The sequence below is a fragment of the Callionymus lyra genome, chromosome 2 (genome assembly GCF_982586985.1).
Source record: "Callionymus lyra chromosome 2, fCalLyr1.hap1.1, whole genome shotgun sequence".
Taxonomy (NCBI): domain Eukaryota; kingdom Metazoa; phylum Chordata; class Actinopteri; order Syngnathiformes; family Callionymidae; genus Callionymus; species Callionymus lyra.
In genome coordinates, this window is record NC_141819.1 from 41,235,465 (window position 1) to 41,253,330 (window position 17,866).

Genomic DNA, 17,866 nt, shown 5'->3' on the forward strand with positions numbered 1-17,866 from the left:
CTGGCTCAATGGGAAATAAATGTCTCTAGATTGCTTTTCTGCTATCACCGTCTTGCAAATAAAATAAAATTGAATAATGTAACGTAAAGAACATTTGATGACATGCCTTTTTTAAAAAGCATGTATTTGTAGTACTTACAGTACAGTATATGTGTCATTAATAATAACATTAAAATAACACAAAAAATAAATATATCAAATATTTTTCTCTATTATTAAGTTCATGAATATTGAACTCATTCTTCATTCGTTCATTGCTTTGTTGTCCTAGTTTACATAGTTAAACTTATTGTAACTATTTCTATTTTTAACGGACAGAAGAAGGTGGGATTTACAGGCCACATCCGGACCTTTGGTTAGAGCTGTGATTTATGGCCGTTTTGAGATTAGAGGGTATCTATATATATAATTATATATATTATATACCATTTTTGTCATAAATACTTGTTAGATGGTGTAGTGAGATTCTGTTGTTAAATTAGAAATATTATATATTGTATCATGTTTGAATATATAGTATTGAATATGTAGTATAAAGTTTTCGATTCTTTATTGCAGTATTTCCTGAATCAGTATTTCCTTTGTTTTGAGATCATTATTTTACAAGATTTCCATTTTTTCATTTGTGATATAATGTGGCCCTTATAGATATTGAATTGCCCAGGTGTAAACGATGACATGTATGCTGCCCTGTTATACTTTTTCTTTAAGCTTTCAATTATGTGGCAAAAAAATGATAGTATAGTTAAATGACCAAAGTCTACTATTGCAAAACTGAAATAATATTAATTAATTTGTTTTACTGTGTTAGCTTCCGCGATGTCACTTGTGTCAACTACATCTCCCATGAGCACTCAGTGCAAACCTGTGGCGCTGATTTGCTCCTGTACAGCTCTGCTCGCTCTGCTCGCTCTGTGATTGGGTGGCGCGTGTGCCAATCACTCAGTGTAGCTCGTATCCAATCGGAGGCCTATAATCTGACACATGGGCGTGAACCTCATTCCATATTTGTTGCGTGACTGTTGCTAGCAACCTGCTCCCGCAACTTGTCTCGTCCATCGTTTATGATGCAGGTTTCATTTCTCTAGCGTCACTTAAACATGTTCGAGGATGAAACTGTAAGTTCCCCCCGCGGTCGGTGCTCCTTCCTGCTGCCGTGCGTCTCCCAGGCTTCTCTCCGTCGCTCGGGGCCGCCTGGCCTTCCAGCCGCGGCCGCGAGTTAAACTTCTGCTCCGAGCTCGCCTGGTTCTCGCCTTTTGGGTTCATGTTTTCGAAGATGTCGGGGAGGACACTGTGAACTCAATGACTGTCAGAAACATCGCCTCCATTTGTAATATGGTGAGTATTTCCGCTGCTCATCAGCACCGTGTTGAACCTGTGATGTGTTCGAGGGTCAGTCCAGCATCCACCGGGACCACTGGTGGGTCTGGTACTGAACCTCATCTCCTCTTCACCCGAGGCGTGATGTTTGAAGTACATCTGTGAGAAATAGACGATACGAGAAGATAGAGTCTGACAGCTGCTCGTGTTGTTGTTGCATAACGTGACACTGGTCGCTTTTACTAATCTGTGGTGCGTTCAGGGACACGGAGACATGGTTCTAACAGTGCTGACGCTGGTTCAACAGAACATGAACATCAGCAGACAATTACAAGGTTTATGGTGATAAATGTTTTGTATTTTTGCCTGAGATCCTAGTAGTAATGCTCAGATTTAATATGTCACACTACTATGTGTCACAATATTTTGAGAGTGTTTGGGGTCCTACTCGGTTTAATTTATATTAAATCTATATTATACTCCAAAAAGACACTTGACAGGTGTTTATCACCAAATTCAGTTTGGAAATCATATATTCAAGTATCTAAAGCATTACACGAGACAATTAACAGCAAAAACACTATGGTCTGTACTATTTTAGTATAAATATTCCGATTTAAACTCTTTGGTGTCAATTATGTAAGAATATGTCTAAACAAAAAGCATAAAAAGATGTAGCCTATTTTCAATGTTAAGTTATTTCTCAGAATAATGTCTCTTATAATGATTTTTGCAAAAATATAAATGATGTCTCAACATTGAGCAAAATAGTTTTTCTTGGATTGAAAGTGACAATTTGGTATTGCGTTGGTTATTAAAATAATCTTAGGATGCATTAAGAGTATAAAAAACCCATCATAGTAGGTACATAAGTCTTGTAACCACAATAAGTGTTTTACTAAAGAAAGAAAGAAGCCCAGAGAGGCTACTGCAGACACAAGACAATAAGGACTCTGTAATAACCACCTTTCCACCAATGTTGAGTGGGAGGTTGGAATACAGGACCTCAAAAAAAAAATGTATATGCTCTGCCAATTGGGCTATCTGTCTAGAGACATTCCTGTAGACTGTAGTAGAGGTAGATTGTAAGAGATGAATTAAAGACGGATAGCTGAGTATGTTTTATGGTACATGCCACAAAAAGCTCAAAACCCCGAACATTTGAAAGAGGACGTGTCTGGGTAAAAGAGGAGGTATTATCACGCTAGTAAAACCTAATATGTAATAACATGCCCTTAGAAGGTCTCATCTCTAAGACGACGTGTATCAAACTCATTGTAAAACTTCAGCAAGTCTTCCTAAAGTAAGTATAGACTTGATAACTTTGCCAATCCATCTAAGGCACACATCTTTCCTGGATAAGTTCATCCTTGTGCAATTTAAATATGTACATCTGTAGATCTCTAAGGGATTCATGTTTAAAAAAGAGAAACTTTTATTTTTGTCACCGTTGGGACATTTGTACAGTATGAGCAGCATAGATGGAGGGTTTATTTACACACATTGTGCATAAAAAATAGTATCTCTTCCACAATTGAGGCTCATATTGCACAATAAAATAATCTAAGAAAGTATCGATATACAAATCACAATATTTATTTTCAATATACCGATTGATATTCAACAAACATAATTCAGCTTCTTTTTTTTACTTTTTCTTCTGTTTCACATTGACTTGCCATAACAAACAATATCGACTCCTGAACTTGGTTGCTATTAATAAATGTTAGCTGAATCGTTGTGCTTGCATTGTTCAATGATGTCCCTGACAGTTCTTGCATTTTATGTAGCACATAAGAAATTACGTAGCACTTTGCATGCAAATAAATAAAATCATGAAAACAATACAGTCATTCTTTGATTTTGATGTCTGCTCAATGTTTACCAATGTGAAAGCTGAATAAAGCAACTTTCCGTTTTGACTGCAGACGTAATGAACAAGTCATTCAATGTCGAAGTCATACTTTGTGCTTGCGACAAAGCAGCACTTTATCTTGGCAACCATTAGCTTGGAGAGAAGAAAAGATCTTTATTCAAGTCTATATCCGCTGTCAGAATTAAATACCCTTGAAATTACCGGGTTTAACTTTACAAAGCAGAGTCAGGATTGTGAAATTTTAGAATACAAAATGCAGGTCAAACTGGGAATAGTGCTTCAAACCTTCATTAATGTTTCTTGATGGACATAACAATTACACTAATTTCCATAATTACACCCCGAGCAGACTCCAATGGACTCAATCAAGGACTCATTTGATGAGCTGCATCCTGCAAGATAATGATTCCATCGCCATGACTTTCATGATTCAACCACTGACATTATTTCTCTGGTCCTCTCAGGGCACCAATGCCTCTGCTCTGGAGAAAGACATTGGCCCGGAGCAGTTTCCAATCAATGAACACTACTTTGGATTGGTTAACGTAAGTATCGCTTTACTACCAACTATACATCTGACATACTGTACGTCTGCAGAAAACCGCATGAAAATGTATATCCAAAAATGTTTAACTGGATATACATACACAAATTTATATGGGTAAGAGGAAAGGAATACGGATAGAAATGTGTATAGAAATCCATTTTTTTTCTGCATTTACAAAAAGCATATTCCAACAACTTTTTTACCGACTGATCTCTTATAGCGTTGTTATAAAATATCGATGCAGTGATATATCACAAATTTCCACAATAATAATGTATGGAGTTTTTATTAGATTTTGTGCTTTTAAATCACATTCTATTTTTTACTATAGTTCACTAATGCTTTACAAAGTGATTTATTTTAAATTACAATTTGCAGCATTCAGTTTGGTGTTGCAAATAATCGTCCAACTGCTAGATCAACAATGAAACAAAGAACAATGAAATCCTCCGAGATCCTGGTGATTACTGAGGACAGGAGGATACAGTTGACTCTAGCAGCTTTTAAAGCTGATGTTTGGTTTTCAAAACAAATGAAAGCAGTTACGACTTCATCAAGTACTTGAATAACACTACAAATATATACGTGTTATATATTTTATTTCTTTTTTTTTCAACTCCATAAAATGCAGGTTTTGCAACTTGTTTCTGTTGTTACTTTCCATGACAGTTATGTTGGTAAGATGCAAGTACAGTATATAGTTTGCCAATTTGGTATGCTATAATGGTGTTGTGCTAAAATGGGATTAATTCTTCTTTATTTTTGGGGAGGTGAGACAGAAAGGAACCCATAAAAGCAGGAGAGATTATGTTGATCTTGAGGAGAGAGATGCATCTAGAAGAGGCAGCATTTAGGTAAATGGAAGCAGGTGCGAGTCCAAGTTCTGATGTCTTCATTCCTATCTTTCAACAGTTTGGAAACACATGTTACTGTAACTCAGTGCTGCAGGCTCTCTACTTCTGCCGGCCTTTCCGGGAGAATGTCCTGGCGTACAAAGCCCAGCAGAAGAAGAAGGAGAACCTGCTCACTTGTCTGGCCGATCTGTTCCACTCCATCGCCACACAGAAGAAGAAAGTGGGCGTCATCCCTCCCAAGAAGTTCATCTCCCGTCTTCGGAAGGAGAACGGTGAATAATGCAGTTTTTATGATATCAATAAAGGCAGCAGAGGGTGTTCAGAGACTGTTTGTGTGGTGCTCCATGTTTTAGGTGAGGAGCAGGTGTGTGCTCTAAAGGTCGTCCAGAGAGCTAAATTGACAGAGAAGCAGATTGTTCTCGGCTGTCCAGCCTGTCAGAGCTCTTTATATGAGCCAACAATGAGATCTCTGTTTGGATTGACCTGCACTCTCCTGACCCTGTCCCTCTTTGCTACTCAGTTTTCTGACTGGCAGATCTGTCAAAACAACAGTTTTTGCTTTGTTGCTCACAAGAAAACATTTATTAACTTGTTTAAGTTTGGCCTCAGAAATGAATGTTTAAGTGTGTTTAAGCAGGGGACAACAACCTCTTCTAACACAACAGACAGGTTTTAATGCAAGCATCTTTTTCATGTTTTTATCTAATAAAAACATGAAAAATAATATGGCAGGACAGCCAAAAAAAAATATCATACTATAATGCTGAATTGGCGTGAGAACTTGACTAGTTATTATTATTAATTATTATTTCAGTGAAGGTTAACAGTATAGTTAGATATCTCACTTCTCTTTTAATATAATTCATGCTGATGTTATTATTTCCTTCCTCAGATCTGTTCGACAACTACATGCAACAAGACGCTCACGAGTTCCTCAACTACCTGCTGAACACGGTGGCCGACATCCTGCAGGAGGAGAAGAAACAGGAGAAGCAGAACGGGCGACTGAAAAACAACGGAACCCCCGTCACCACGGAGAGTGACGTGGAGAACAAGACGGAGCCCACATGGGTTCATGACATTTTCCAGGGCACGCTGACTAATGAGACGCGCTGCCTTAACTGTGAAACGGTGAGCGGGCGTGAGAGTCTTGTTTACTGAAATGGGTCACACCTGCTTGTCACTGGTGAAACCTGTAAGAGCTAGATGCTAAATCACATGTTTCAAACTTGAGACCAATTAAGGTCAGGGAAATGTGTTGAATTTGAAGGGAATGGTTGTGGACACACATGAAGCGTCAAGCTAATTGTTCACACAACACTTACTGATGACAAACCACAACAATGTGGTGGCTGCTCATCTTATGACCAAGTGAGCTCAGAGAAAAGAAGCATTAAAAAATGTATCCTTTGTCAATTGTGGCCTCATTTGTTGACCCTCTTTTCTCTCTTGAGTAGGTGAGCAGCAAAGATGAGGACTTCCTGGATCTCTCTGTGGATGTTGAGCAGAACACTTCAATAACACACTGTCTCAGGTACTTTATCTTCACTGACATGTGTGCTTCAAATATTGAAACTTTTTTCATTTTTTGGAATAAAATGGCATAAAAATAACATCAAATAATTTCTATATTGAAGGTTGAATTTTCTTTGAATAATTAATTAATTTGATCTTTACACATGGTTCATCAAATTCCAATATTAAAATAATAGTATATATATATATATATATATATATATATATATATATATATATTCAATATTTTATTTTAAGCCTTACATTTAATATAAGGATGGTTGCCCTATTATACCATAATTATTTATCGAATTTAAAAGTATCTGAATTAAAACTCTACGTGCTTGAAAATATGTGTTAATTTTCAAAACATTCCCTTGTATTTATTCAATTTAAAATAAATATAATTGTATTTAATTAATTATTTAATTAAAACAAATTCAACCAATCAATGTACAAATTATTGAATTCAATTAGTCAATAAAATAGTTGCTAAAAATTGCTTTAAAAAGAAATTCAATAAGAAAATTCAAAGTTTTAACATAACAATGTGAAATGAAAGCGTTCACTACTCTAATGACACTTTTTATAAAAGATGAACTTTTGTTCTCTGCAGGGACTTCAGCAACACAGAGACTCTGTGCAGTGAGTACAAGTACTACTGTGAGACCTGCTGCAGCAAGCAGGAGGCACAGAAACGGTCAGAAAGCTCAAAGATTATGGAGATCACAGCCATGTGAGCAGAGCCCTGAGTGTTTGTGCCTTCCCTGCAGAATGCGTGTGAAGAAGCTTCCCATGATCTTGGCGCTGCATCTGAAGAGGTTCAAATACATGGAGCAGCTGCACCGCTACACCAAGCTGTCCTATCGAGTGGTTTTCCCGCTGGAGCTCCGTCTGTTCAACACGTCAGGAGACGCCGTCAACCTGAATCGCATGTACGACCTGGTCGCTGTGGTGGTTCACTGTGGAAGGTACGTCTGTGACCTCGATGTGTGTCGAGCATCTGTCGACCCAGTTTCTTTGTGAGCAAACATGGTTTCTCAAATGTTGACACAAACATTTGTACTCAATGGAGGACATTTATTAGTTGTGTGGAGATTAAAAAAACTAATATTTTTGTGTGTCCATTCAAATGTTCAATACCGAAGAAAAGGCCAAATCCAACAACTGTATCTCTTTAAAAATAATTACTGTTGTCAATGATTAAATAATATAGAGTTCTGTGCAAAAGTTTTAGGCAGGTGTGAAAAAGTGCTAAAAAACTAAGAATGCTTTCAAAAATATAAATATTAATTGTTTTTATCATTTTACAAAATGCGAACAAAAAAGAAATCTAAATCAAATCAATATTTGTTGTTACTACCCTTTGTCTTCAAACAAGCATCAATTCTAGTAGGTACATTTGTACAAAGTCAGGGGTTTTGTAGGAATATAGTACAGTCACTGTACACTGTACATAGCAGTGTGGGCGCTTAAAACTGGGTGATTGACAGCCAAACTCTGACCAAGCTGAGGTTGTGGAAGACAGTTTCATGTCACAGGTCATACATCATGGCAAGACTGAGCACAGCAACAAGACACAAGGTAGTTCTACTGCAGCAGCAAGGTTTCTCCCAGACAAAGATTTCAAAGCAGACTGGGGTTTCAAGATGTTCAAGCTCTTTTGAAGAATCACAAAGAAACGGACAACGTTGAGGATCATAGACGCAAGGAAACTTAGTGCAGCAGATGAAAGACACATCAAGCTATTTTCCCTTCAAAATCAGAAGATGTCCAGCCGTGCCTTCACCTCAGAACTGGCAGAAACCAGTAGGACCCTGGTAGACCCATCTACTTTCAGGAGAAGTCCAAGCTACTCAACTATACATGAAAGCATAAAGCATATGGCAGCAGGTGCTCTGGACTGTGGTTGGTTCTCTAAGATGTTTGGAACAACCTACCAGCCGAGTTCTTTCAAAAACTGTGTGCAAGTGTACCTAGAAGAATTGCTTCTGTTTTGAAGGCAAAGGGTGGTCACACCAGATATTGATTTGATTGACATTTCTCTTCTGTTCATTCACTGCATTTTGTTAATTGATGAAAAGTGGGTTAGATACTATGTGTTAATGTGGATTACTCAGAATCCTTCTGAAGTTTATTGGAACATAAAAGAGAAATGGAGTCTTTCATTGAGATTTGTAATGTGGCAATGACACTGCAGTTACACTGTTCTGACCTTTGGGGGAGCCAGAAACCAAATATACAATATTACACTTTGCTGCTTTAATATTGATGATTCAAATAGATTTTAAAAAAGCTCAAACTAAATGAGAAAAAAATATTTTTTAACAGACTTTCAAAATTATAGGTTTAAATTATTAAATATCGAAATTATCTGGAAATTACGTCTCATGTTGTTCATCTGACACTTCATGGTGAAAAGCTCTGTTTAAAGACATGTGGTGATGTTGTGCTATCTCTTCATCAGCGGCCCGAACAGAGGACATTACATTACGATAGTGAAAAGTCACGGCTTCTGGCTACTGTTTGATGACGACATCGTGGAGGTGTGTCACTCTCTCTCTCTCCCTCTCTCTTTCTGTTGTTGTTGTTCCTTCTCTGGTGTTTGTGTAACCAGCATCTCCTCTGTCTCACAGAAAATTGACGCCCAGGCGATTGAGGAGTTTTATGGGCTTACCTCAGACATCTCCAAGAACTCTGAGTCGGGCTACATCCTCTTCTACCAGTCCAGGGAGTGAGTGGTTCCGGTCAGTGACGCAGGACGAACAAAACAAAATGACTTTACTACCCGTGACTGATGCGTGCCAACCCTCTCCCCCGCGGTTGTCACTCCATTACTATTGACTTCTCTTCTGGTCACCTGCATCTGGACTGCACTTTAAATGAAATGCAAAAAAAAAAGGAAAATCTCCAAAGCATGAGGGAATACAAAGGAGATCACTGAAGGCTGCAGAGAGATATTGTTGCAAGGTATGTCTTCCTTTTCTTATGGTGGTTTCCTTGTCGCGTTTCATCCTTTCTTTCATTTTAGGTCAAAGTCAAGTGACTTTTTGATGATTTAATTTATAGAGATTATCCTTTATGAGATAAACGAACGCTGTCTTTGATCTTATCAACCACTACACACATGGAGGACGTCTCACTTCCTCTGACTGTTACTTTTCAGACTTACTGTGAGGGTTTCTATAGTCATTTCACTCAATATGAGGGAGTGAAATGATTTCCATGCTGAACTGCACCAGGACCATGAGAGAAAGATCAGGTCAGAACAATCATAATCAGGGCGTTATTTGCTCTCAACCCAGGAACTGGAACTGCTTTACCCATCTTGGAAAAGAAAAAGTAGGCTTGTTCGACATGAGGGGTCAGAGTTCGAGGTGTCAAAGATTATTAAGTCAATTGAATGCCTCAATATGACAGTTTTTATCGTGATTCAATCACTTGAGGCAAAAAACAATCTGCTCTGTATAGTCACTGATTCTAGAAACGATAAAAGGTGTAAAACTATTATTCCACATGTTTGTCCGGCACATTCTGCTGTTTCTACTGTCATCCTGCAGAGACATGGAGTAGAGATAAGCATAGGAAGTAAAACCGCACCATTCAAGCTCGAGTCCGATCACCAAGTCATGTTGGTGACTTCCACAAATACATTTGTGTGTTTGAGTTTGACAGCCCTCATTTCAACTAGTGTTGGTGACGACTCAATTTGCTCAAGCGAGCATTTTATTTTCTCATCTCTGTGCTGCCCAACACAGAATATATTTTCATTGTTTTATAGGGTTTTGAAAAATAAAATCTGCTTCAGATGCTCAGACATTTTTCCTCTTAAATTAACCTCCCCTTTTTATTCAATTAAATCAAGTTCAAACTATTATTCATCAGGATTATATTTATTAATTAAGTGTTCTATTTTATTTTATTTGTTGATCCTGAGTATGACCAACACAACCGGTGCCAAAAGGGTCAGCTAGAGGTCACATCAGGGCAATAGTTATGTAAAATAAACTCGTCAATACTTTTGCTCATAAACTCATTATCCTCTCCTCCTTTTGAACATCACCTTGGTGATTTATTACATTTTTATCTGACACGTTACAAAGTGTATTTTTGTTTGAACTCCAGATTTCTTTTTGAAAAAGACATGAAATTAGATTAAAAATAAATGATTCAGTGTCTCTTGGCAAACATTCCCGAAGAGCTTCTCTTTCATGTGAGTTATGTTGATGTGAGTGACATTCCAGCCTGTTGCACATCTGGATTCCATCTCATCGTGCTGTAGAAGTAGGACAAGTGCACTAGGTTAGATTCTGTGTCTGTACTGGAGAGACTAGATGTGTGTGTGTTTTTCAGAGTGTGTGTGCCAAACTGGACTTGATACTGACTTGCAAAAATGTCTTTTAACAGAACATTATTTTTCTTTAAAACAGAACGTTTGTACATAAATCATCGCTGGAAATAGAATATTTTTTTAACTGAAAAACCACTGCGAGATGCTGTGTTTCACAATCACACCGGTCTGTCAATCATGTTCAAGTAGTTGTGTTTCCAAGATGCAGTGAGTGCGACTGAGAAACTGATCTTCCACGAACATTTATGCACTCTTCCTCCCTGAGACGTTAGGAGTGGGTCTGTAGAAGCTGCTGCACCTGCAGATCCGGGCGGCGGAGGAGGAACCAAGGCTGTAAACTGAAAGTGCACTTTACTAGTGATGAGCTGCAATGTTTATACATGAAGAACCACAAAAGAACACTCTCTTGACTTTTGTTTCTGTTCAATAAAGTTGAATTATCGGACTGTTTTTTTGTGTTTTTATTGTAATTTTGTCTCCCATTCATGGCGCGCTGGAAAAAATGTCAGCACCTTTTTGTCAATTGTAAGGAGGGGCAAAAGACCCCCCTAAAATTCAAATATGTCCAATTTCAATGGAATTTATACCATTTTAATAAATATTACTGAAAGATTTCTTTCACCCCCCTCTTCAGGGTTTTTTCTGTTTGGTTTCTAATTTTTTTTTTAATTTACACTTAAATCACTATATCATCAGCAAACATAATAGAGGTGTGTACTGGCAAGAAACTAATATTATGATACGATATATATATATATATATATATATATATACTGTAGTAACAACAAGGATATTTTTGTAGTATTGTCTAAATAGTTAACTGTGGTGTTATAGAATTTGCTAATTTCATGAATTTTGATAAAGTTGTTGGCGTTTTCAATTGTTTAAAAAAAAAAAAACGTAATAATATAACCTTTAAAGACTGCTGGACTTGACTGTATCCTCTCGTCCTCACTCATTGCCGGGATTTCACAGGATTTCATTGTTATTTTAACTGCAGAGGATGTAATGACTGCTGCCATCTAGCGACTGGAAGTTTATTTGCAACGCATAAATAAACAAACACTGTGAATATTTTCTTACACCCCTACTGTGTGATAGAGTTTCTTGTTTTATTTATATTTATTTTTATTTTTCAGTATTTACTCTCTTGAACATTCAAATCTTTAGTGTCGAAACTAATCACTTGAGTTTGAATTCTGCTCCACGCTGACTGTCACTAACGTCTTAACCTAACTTTGTTCTTTTGTTTAACAGTAGTTAGAACTTGAGTTTATTTCGATCAGTCGCCTGCTGTTGTCTCCCGCTGCTGTTTTCCCGACAACAAGATGAGAGGAATAGTTGGCGGCACTGAGAGACAGTGAGTGGGTGACTCAGGGCGTTTGTGCCATCAGCTAATTTCTTGTCCGCCATGTGTCCTCAGGGGGTCTCTGTCTCCTCCGGATGCGAGCTTGACCGCTCGCGGTGTTTCTCTGAAACATCCTGGGCTCTACTGGGAAAAGTTGATCTCGGATCATTAATTATTTTCAAGGTCACCAGAAAACCTGATTCCTGTAAACATTTTGCATTTTCTAGGAAGATTATCGTATCACTTTATTAAGTAACTTTTACTTTCATCTTTGTACTACTTTATTGTCTGGCACGATCCTCCTGAGTCAAGTCTGTTCAGGTCAGGATGACCTGCTGCTGTGTTATTAATCACCAGCCATCAACAGTTTGATAAAAACAGATCTTCACCTGACAGGCATTTAGTATTCCAGTACACTCCACGTTTTATCAGTCACATGAGGTCTTGTCTTCAAAACATAATTTAAGTAATAGTGCTTGGTTATAAATATTGGCGTGATATCTTTACAATTGCATGTGGAGTTTAGCATTGAACTTGGGAATTGTTTGTTTAACAGTATTTGTAATAACATGGACCTCTTTTTGTCTAGTGTGCATAAAACAATTTTTTACTTTTAATCAAACAATTTTCAACTTAAATCAAAAAGGTTTTCTACTTTAATCAAACAGTTTTCTACTTTTAATCAAACAATTTTTAACTGTAATTCAACCACCTGTTAACTATTATCAAACAATTTTCAATTGTAATCCAAAAAAATTAAAGTGTACGATGACTAAAACGCAGCAGAGTGAAAAACGTTCAACATTTCTGTAAAGGTGCTTAACTGACCACAAAGACAAATTTATATAACATGTGACACACAAAGCTTCATGAATATCATTCTATCTGATTTGTGTAAATTGATTTACTGTTTGTTTTTCCCCCCATTATAGCTTCCTCTTGGTTATCATAGCAACTTGAACTTTTTTCTTTTTTTTTAACTTGTTCATGTGAGAAAACTAAATTTGGAAATTAATTGAATGTAGGATCAAAAGAAGCGAAGCTCTTTCAAGCTGGACCTCGAAACATCGTCCTGCATTTTTCCCGCAGAGGCAGATGACTGTCTATGTAACCCAGTGAAATGATCCCTCAGAGAGTCAGTCAGTCATCCCTGAGCACTTAACTCCTCTGCATATTGGTCCAGTTTTCACAACAGCTCGCTGACGTCTCATTCAAAAGTGTGTCAGCATTGGTGGGTTAATAGGATAATAGCTTGTTCTTCTGCTGGCCTTGATGTGTTGCATCAAGACGATATCTGTGTCAAAACGAGACATTAAACTACTTATTGTGCATCATATTAGTCTGTGAGACATTTGTTGCCTTGCCACAAATAAAACTTGTTTTACATTTCTGTTTAATTGATTATTGCTTTCTAAAAAGTTTTTTTTATTTTGAAGTAATTAAGATTTTCTCCTAAGTGACAAATGAAGATGCTTGTTTCGTAGTGACTTCTCTAAAACCTAATTTGAAGTCTCACTAATATCACTATATCATGAGCCAACATCATGGTCTGTAGTGTCCTCTCTCAAACCTAATTTGAAGTCTCACTAATATCACTATATCATGAGCCAACACCATGATCTGTAGTGTCTTCTCTCAAACCTAATTTGAAGTCTCACTAATATCACTATATCATGAGAAAACATCATGGTCTGTAGTGTCTTCTCTCAAACCTAATTTGATGTCTCACTAATATCACTATATCATGAGCAAACATCATGGTCTGCAGTGTCTTCTCTCAAACCTAATTTGAAGTCTCTCTAATATCACTATATCATGAGCAAACATCATGGTCTGTAGTGTCTTCTCTCAAACCTAATTTGAAGTCTCACTAATATCACTATATCATGAGCAAACATCATGGTCTGTAGTGTCTTCTCTCAAACCTAATTTGAAGTCTCACTAATATCACTATATCATGAGCAAACATCATGGTCCGTAGTGTCTTCTCTCAAACCTAATTTGAAGTCTCACTAATATCACTATATCATGAGCCAACATCATGGTTCATATACTGACCTCTCCAGCAGCTCTCAAACACTCACACACAGTGTGTGTTATAAAAGCATGTGTTGGTCTCTGCTACACACAATAATAGTCTCACCACCAGCCTTCAGCTCGTGGAGTTTTGATCTATTTGACTTGAAGGTTCCATCAGGTCAGACCCTCACAGTTCTCCAGAACCTCGTCCCTCCTTGACTTGTGTTTGAGCTCGAGAAGACAAGGGGGGATAATGTTTGTGTTGTACCGCCATCTAGTGGTTATGAAGTTAAGTTCAATCCTCGTTTTTGGTTGTGTGTTCCAATGTTCAAGAGGTTACTGTTTACTTTAATACTGACTTAAGAATAAAAAACCTGATCCACCAGCTACAGTAGATCAACGTTTTATTGGCTCATTGTCTCATGTGTATGAAGAGGCTGTTGTGTGTTATGTTGACCTCTTGAGATTTAACTTTTTGAATGTGTGCATGTTGTCTGACGTTTTTGTGTGTGTTCAGATAAGTATGTTTTTTTTGTTAGTGTATGTGTGTTAGTTTGTGTTGTTTGTGGCAGTGTGTGCATCTGTTAGTGTTTTTGTTAATGTGTGTGTGTATGTGAGTTAGATTGTGTGTGTATGTTTTTGTGTTTGTTATTTTGTATTAGTGTGTGTCAGTTGTGTGTGTTCGTTAATGCATCAGTGTTTCTCTTTTAGTGTAGGCTCGTGTGTATGTGTGTGCTCATGGGTTTGTGTCAGTTAAGTGTGTATTTGTGTTATTTTGTGTTAGTGTGCGTTCCCAACAAACTGTCTAGAAGTTTACCACGTAATCTATTGACGTTGAAATCTATTGACAAATATAAACATATTTCTGTACATTGTAAAAAGCATCTAATGTGAGTGGAACTATCTAGTATGGATGGGTGTCTTCGATTGGACACACTGGAAAGCAACAGATCCCATTACATTTAACTAGAGTGTCATTTCTAGGGTCAATCTGCAGCTGCGAGACACAAACGCTGCATCGATCATACAGTAAAATATAAAGTCTCCACGGCCTAGTTTTATTTGTACAGATTTAGCGTGACGCTGACTCACAATAAGACATGTGTACGAGACCGAAGTCTGTTGTGTAGTCGAAGTGAAGAAGTGTTGGTCCGTTATATAAACTGTAAATCATGTTTTCCCCGCTGGTTCCAGAAGTGTTGGGTGTGTTCCGTGTGTTGGCCGCACGTGTGATTGGTTCTGTTTCTGATGGTCTGTTACCGTGAGAGTATCACGTCTTGACTCCCAGGGTCTCGGAGGAGATCCACGTCCGAGACTCACACCTGCAGCCCCCTGTGAGGTCATCAGACGGCTGCTCTCCACATGAATCACAGCGTCCAGATGTGTTTTTACAAGGCCAGTCGTTCCTGCTTCAGCAGGTCAAGCGTCTGACGACCACAAACATGTCATTAGACTGAAGTTAATCCTTCCACGTGAAAGTCTTCCAGTTGTTGCTTTTTTCATTCTGGGCCGGCGAGGAAAGGTCACGGCGAGCTCTCCAGCTTTAATGACGTGTTCCGTGGAGAGTCATAATCATTTTGGGATGTTGCTCTTAAAGCCGTGCACAAGAGGGCACATGATTACCAGGCGGGATCTGGCAACTGCTATGAAAACACCTGCGAGTCTTTGGACACATCGTTGAGAGCAGACCTGTGAGGCTCAGGGGCCACATGTGGCCCTTTGATAGCAGCTGTTCTGCCCCCTCACACATCAGCAGAAATGAAAGGTGTTGACGTTCATGTTCTAGCGTCTTGTTTTATTAAGAATAACATTTGTTTATTCACTTTGCTGCTACATGTTCAGTTGACCTTCATGCGTCGTTTTAATATATTCATTTCCCACCCTTGATTTAGCTCAACAGCATGCTAGCAGATTAGCTTGCTAGCATGAAGTGAATTTTGAGTACAGAAATAAAAAGAAAAAAAAGATGCCAGATTTTTATTCAGATTTTGGACAGAAAGAACGTATAATCAGTAGGAGTTTGCATATATATACAGTATATCACGATATAAAGTCAAAGATACGAAACTGCTGGTAATTCAACGCTTTGTGTGTGTAGTCTCAATAAAATCGATATATCATCAGCGTACAATAACAGAGGTATGTATAGGCAAAAAAACTATCATTACAATACATATCATTGCATACAAGGGCAACGATGAATTTTATATTGCAGTACTTAAGTAAGGATATATTCGTAGTATTGTCGAGTACTTAACTCTGGTGTTGTAGAATTTACAGACCACATGACTCTTGATGAAGTCTTTACGGCTTTCAGTTATTATATTTATTTATTTATTTTGATGCTGTTAAAAGCTGCTGGAGTCAACTGTATCCTCTCATCCACAGTCATTGCCGGGATCTCCCAGGATTTTTTTTGTTCCTTTAGCTTCAGAGGATGTAGTTTGCTAGTGGCCAAAATTGAAAATGTACAACTTTTCCTCGCACAAACTCATCCACATTCATTTATACAGCCTGATTTGACTACTAGCATATTAACACACTAGCGCGCTATCATGCTAGCATGAAGATATGTGCATGTCTAAAACGTAATAGAAGTCAATTTGATACATTATTCAGAGACAGAACATCTAGTCAGTGTTTTTTAAAACCTAGCCCTCGTACCTGACAAGTAAACAATTATTTTCCACACCTCATTTAGCACACTTTTAGCTAGCATGTTAGCACATAACAGAAACTGTACACATAAAAGGAATACATTCTAATAATACATTTTTAAGACCGAACTTTGTTTGTCAGTGTTTACAATAATACTTACAATACTTATAATAGCATGAATGGAATTACATGCCTACACACTCAACAGACCTAAATTTCATATTATTCATATTTTTAAAAGACAGAACATGTTTAAAACAAGCTTGTCCTCGCACAGATGCAGTGCATATAAAAATGTCTCCGTGCTTATGATACCACTGAGATAAGACACGAATCAAATGTGGTGTTTTGGGAAAAAGACGGTCTAAACTGTAAACGTCAGTTGAAGAACGCATTCATCACTTGATATATCCGGAGGAAGCGTCACATGTGGGAGCCTTCAATTCTCCCTCACACACAACAATTCCGTGGGGCTTTGGTGCGAGGTTGAAATCGGGGCCTCGATGTGGTTCAACTGTTCATCCGTGTTAGCCCGGAGAAAAGACTGTTGGCTTTGACTTCAACTCTGTGTTGTGTTCTTGCTTTCCCACATCGTCCTGTGGCTCCAAACACAGTCCCATTATTTTTCCACCTCAGGGGTTGAATGCGGGATTGTGTCGGATCCAAGTCTTCCTCCAGCCCGGCCAGCACAAAACACATTAGGAGCAGCCGGAGGAAATATCACACGCTCCAGCGGCCAGGAGGCAGCCAACCTGGAAACTTGAGCTGGACAGAATCGTCTCCTTTGTCCGAACTTATACTTGTTTCCCCCAAAGTTTTCTGACTTTGGGGGATACAAGTATAAGTCGAAACATGATTTAGGATTTTTTTTTAAGCATGATATGAGGAAGAACAGTGTTCTTATCTAGAATGTCTTCGTATGATTATAATGTTCATCTAGTGGTCTTTCAAATTGAAGACACTGTGTCATGATACATCATCAACTGTTTCATGAAGCCTCATCAACACATCACTACATTAAGCATTGGGTACCAGATGGTGGTAGCATTTTTTAACTTGTAAAGTACACAGAACTTGAGGAATCCTTTAAAGGTTTCCTCGATCCAGGTGGTAATCTGGAACCACAAACATGTAACCATCTTATTTCTTTACGCATTTTATTATCTCTATTACTTAACCGACTAAAAGCACAAGAATTAAACTGAGGAAGGGAAAATACAGAATATGGCTTTACAAGTATAATATTACCAAATATATGTCTAAAAACATCAATATAAATACTTTTGATCCATTAAAATATCACAAGTATGAAAATGTGAATCATGATCTTAAACTTAAACACCTGTCATGATGGAATAAAACAATACATGGGACCCGA

At 37.8% G+C, this 17,866-nt stretch overlaps 1 protein-coding gene across 3 annotated transcripts; it reads left to right on the forward strand.

Annotated features, from left to right (window-relative positions):
- Nucleotides 1-1,023: 1,023 nt before the first annotated feature.
- usp46 (ubiquitin specific peptidase 46) lies at nt 1,024-10,913 on the forward strand. 3 transcript variants are annotated; one of them, XR_015710553.1, is made up of 9 exons: nt 1,024-1,338; nt 3,661-3,741; nt 4,656-4,869; nt 5,490-5,728; nt 6,055-6,131; nt 6,729-6,812; nt 6,886-7,083; nt 8,580-9,082; nt 9,279-10,913. XR_015710553.1 is itself a non-coding variant. In XM_087785260.1 (9 exons), exons 1-9 carry the CDS (start codon nt 1,303-1,305, stop codon nt 8,848-8,850), a joined length of 1,110 nt encoding a protein of 369 aa, XP_087641386.1. In that variant the 5' UTR covers nt 1,024-1,302; the 3' UTR covers nt 8,851-9,208. The 3 variants fall into 3 exon arrangements, 2 of the variants coding, with proteins under 2 accessions (XP_087641386.1, XP_087641385.1); XM_087785260.1 differs by lacking the exon at nt 9,279-10,913 and having other exon boundaries at nt 8,580-8,658; nt 8,749-9,208; XM_087785259.1 differs by lacking the exon at nt 9,279-10,913 and having other exon boundaries at nt 8,580-9,208.
- Nucleotides 10,914-17,866: the final 6,953 nt, after the last annotated feature.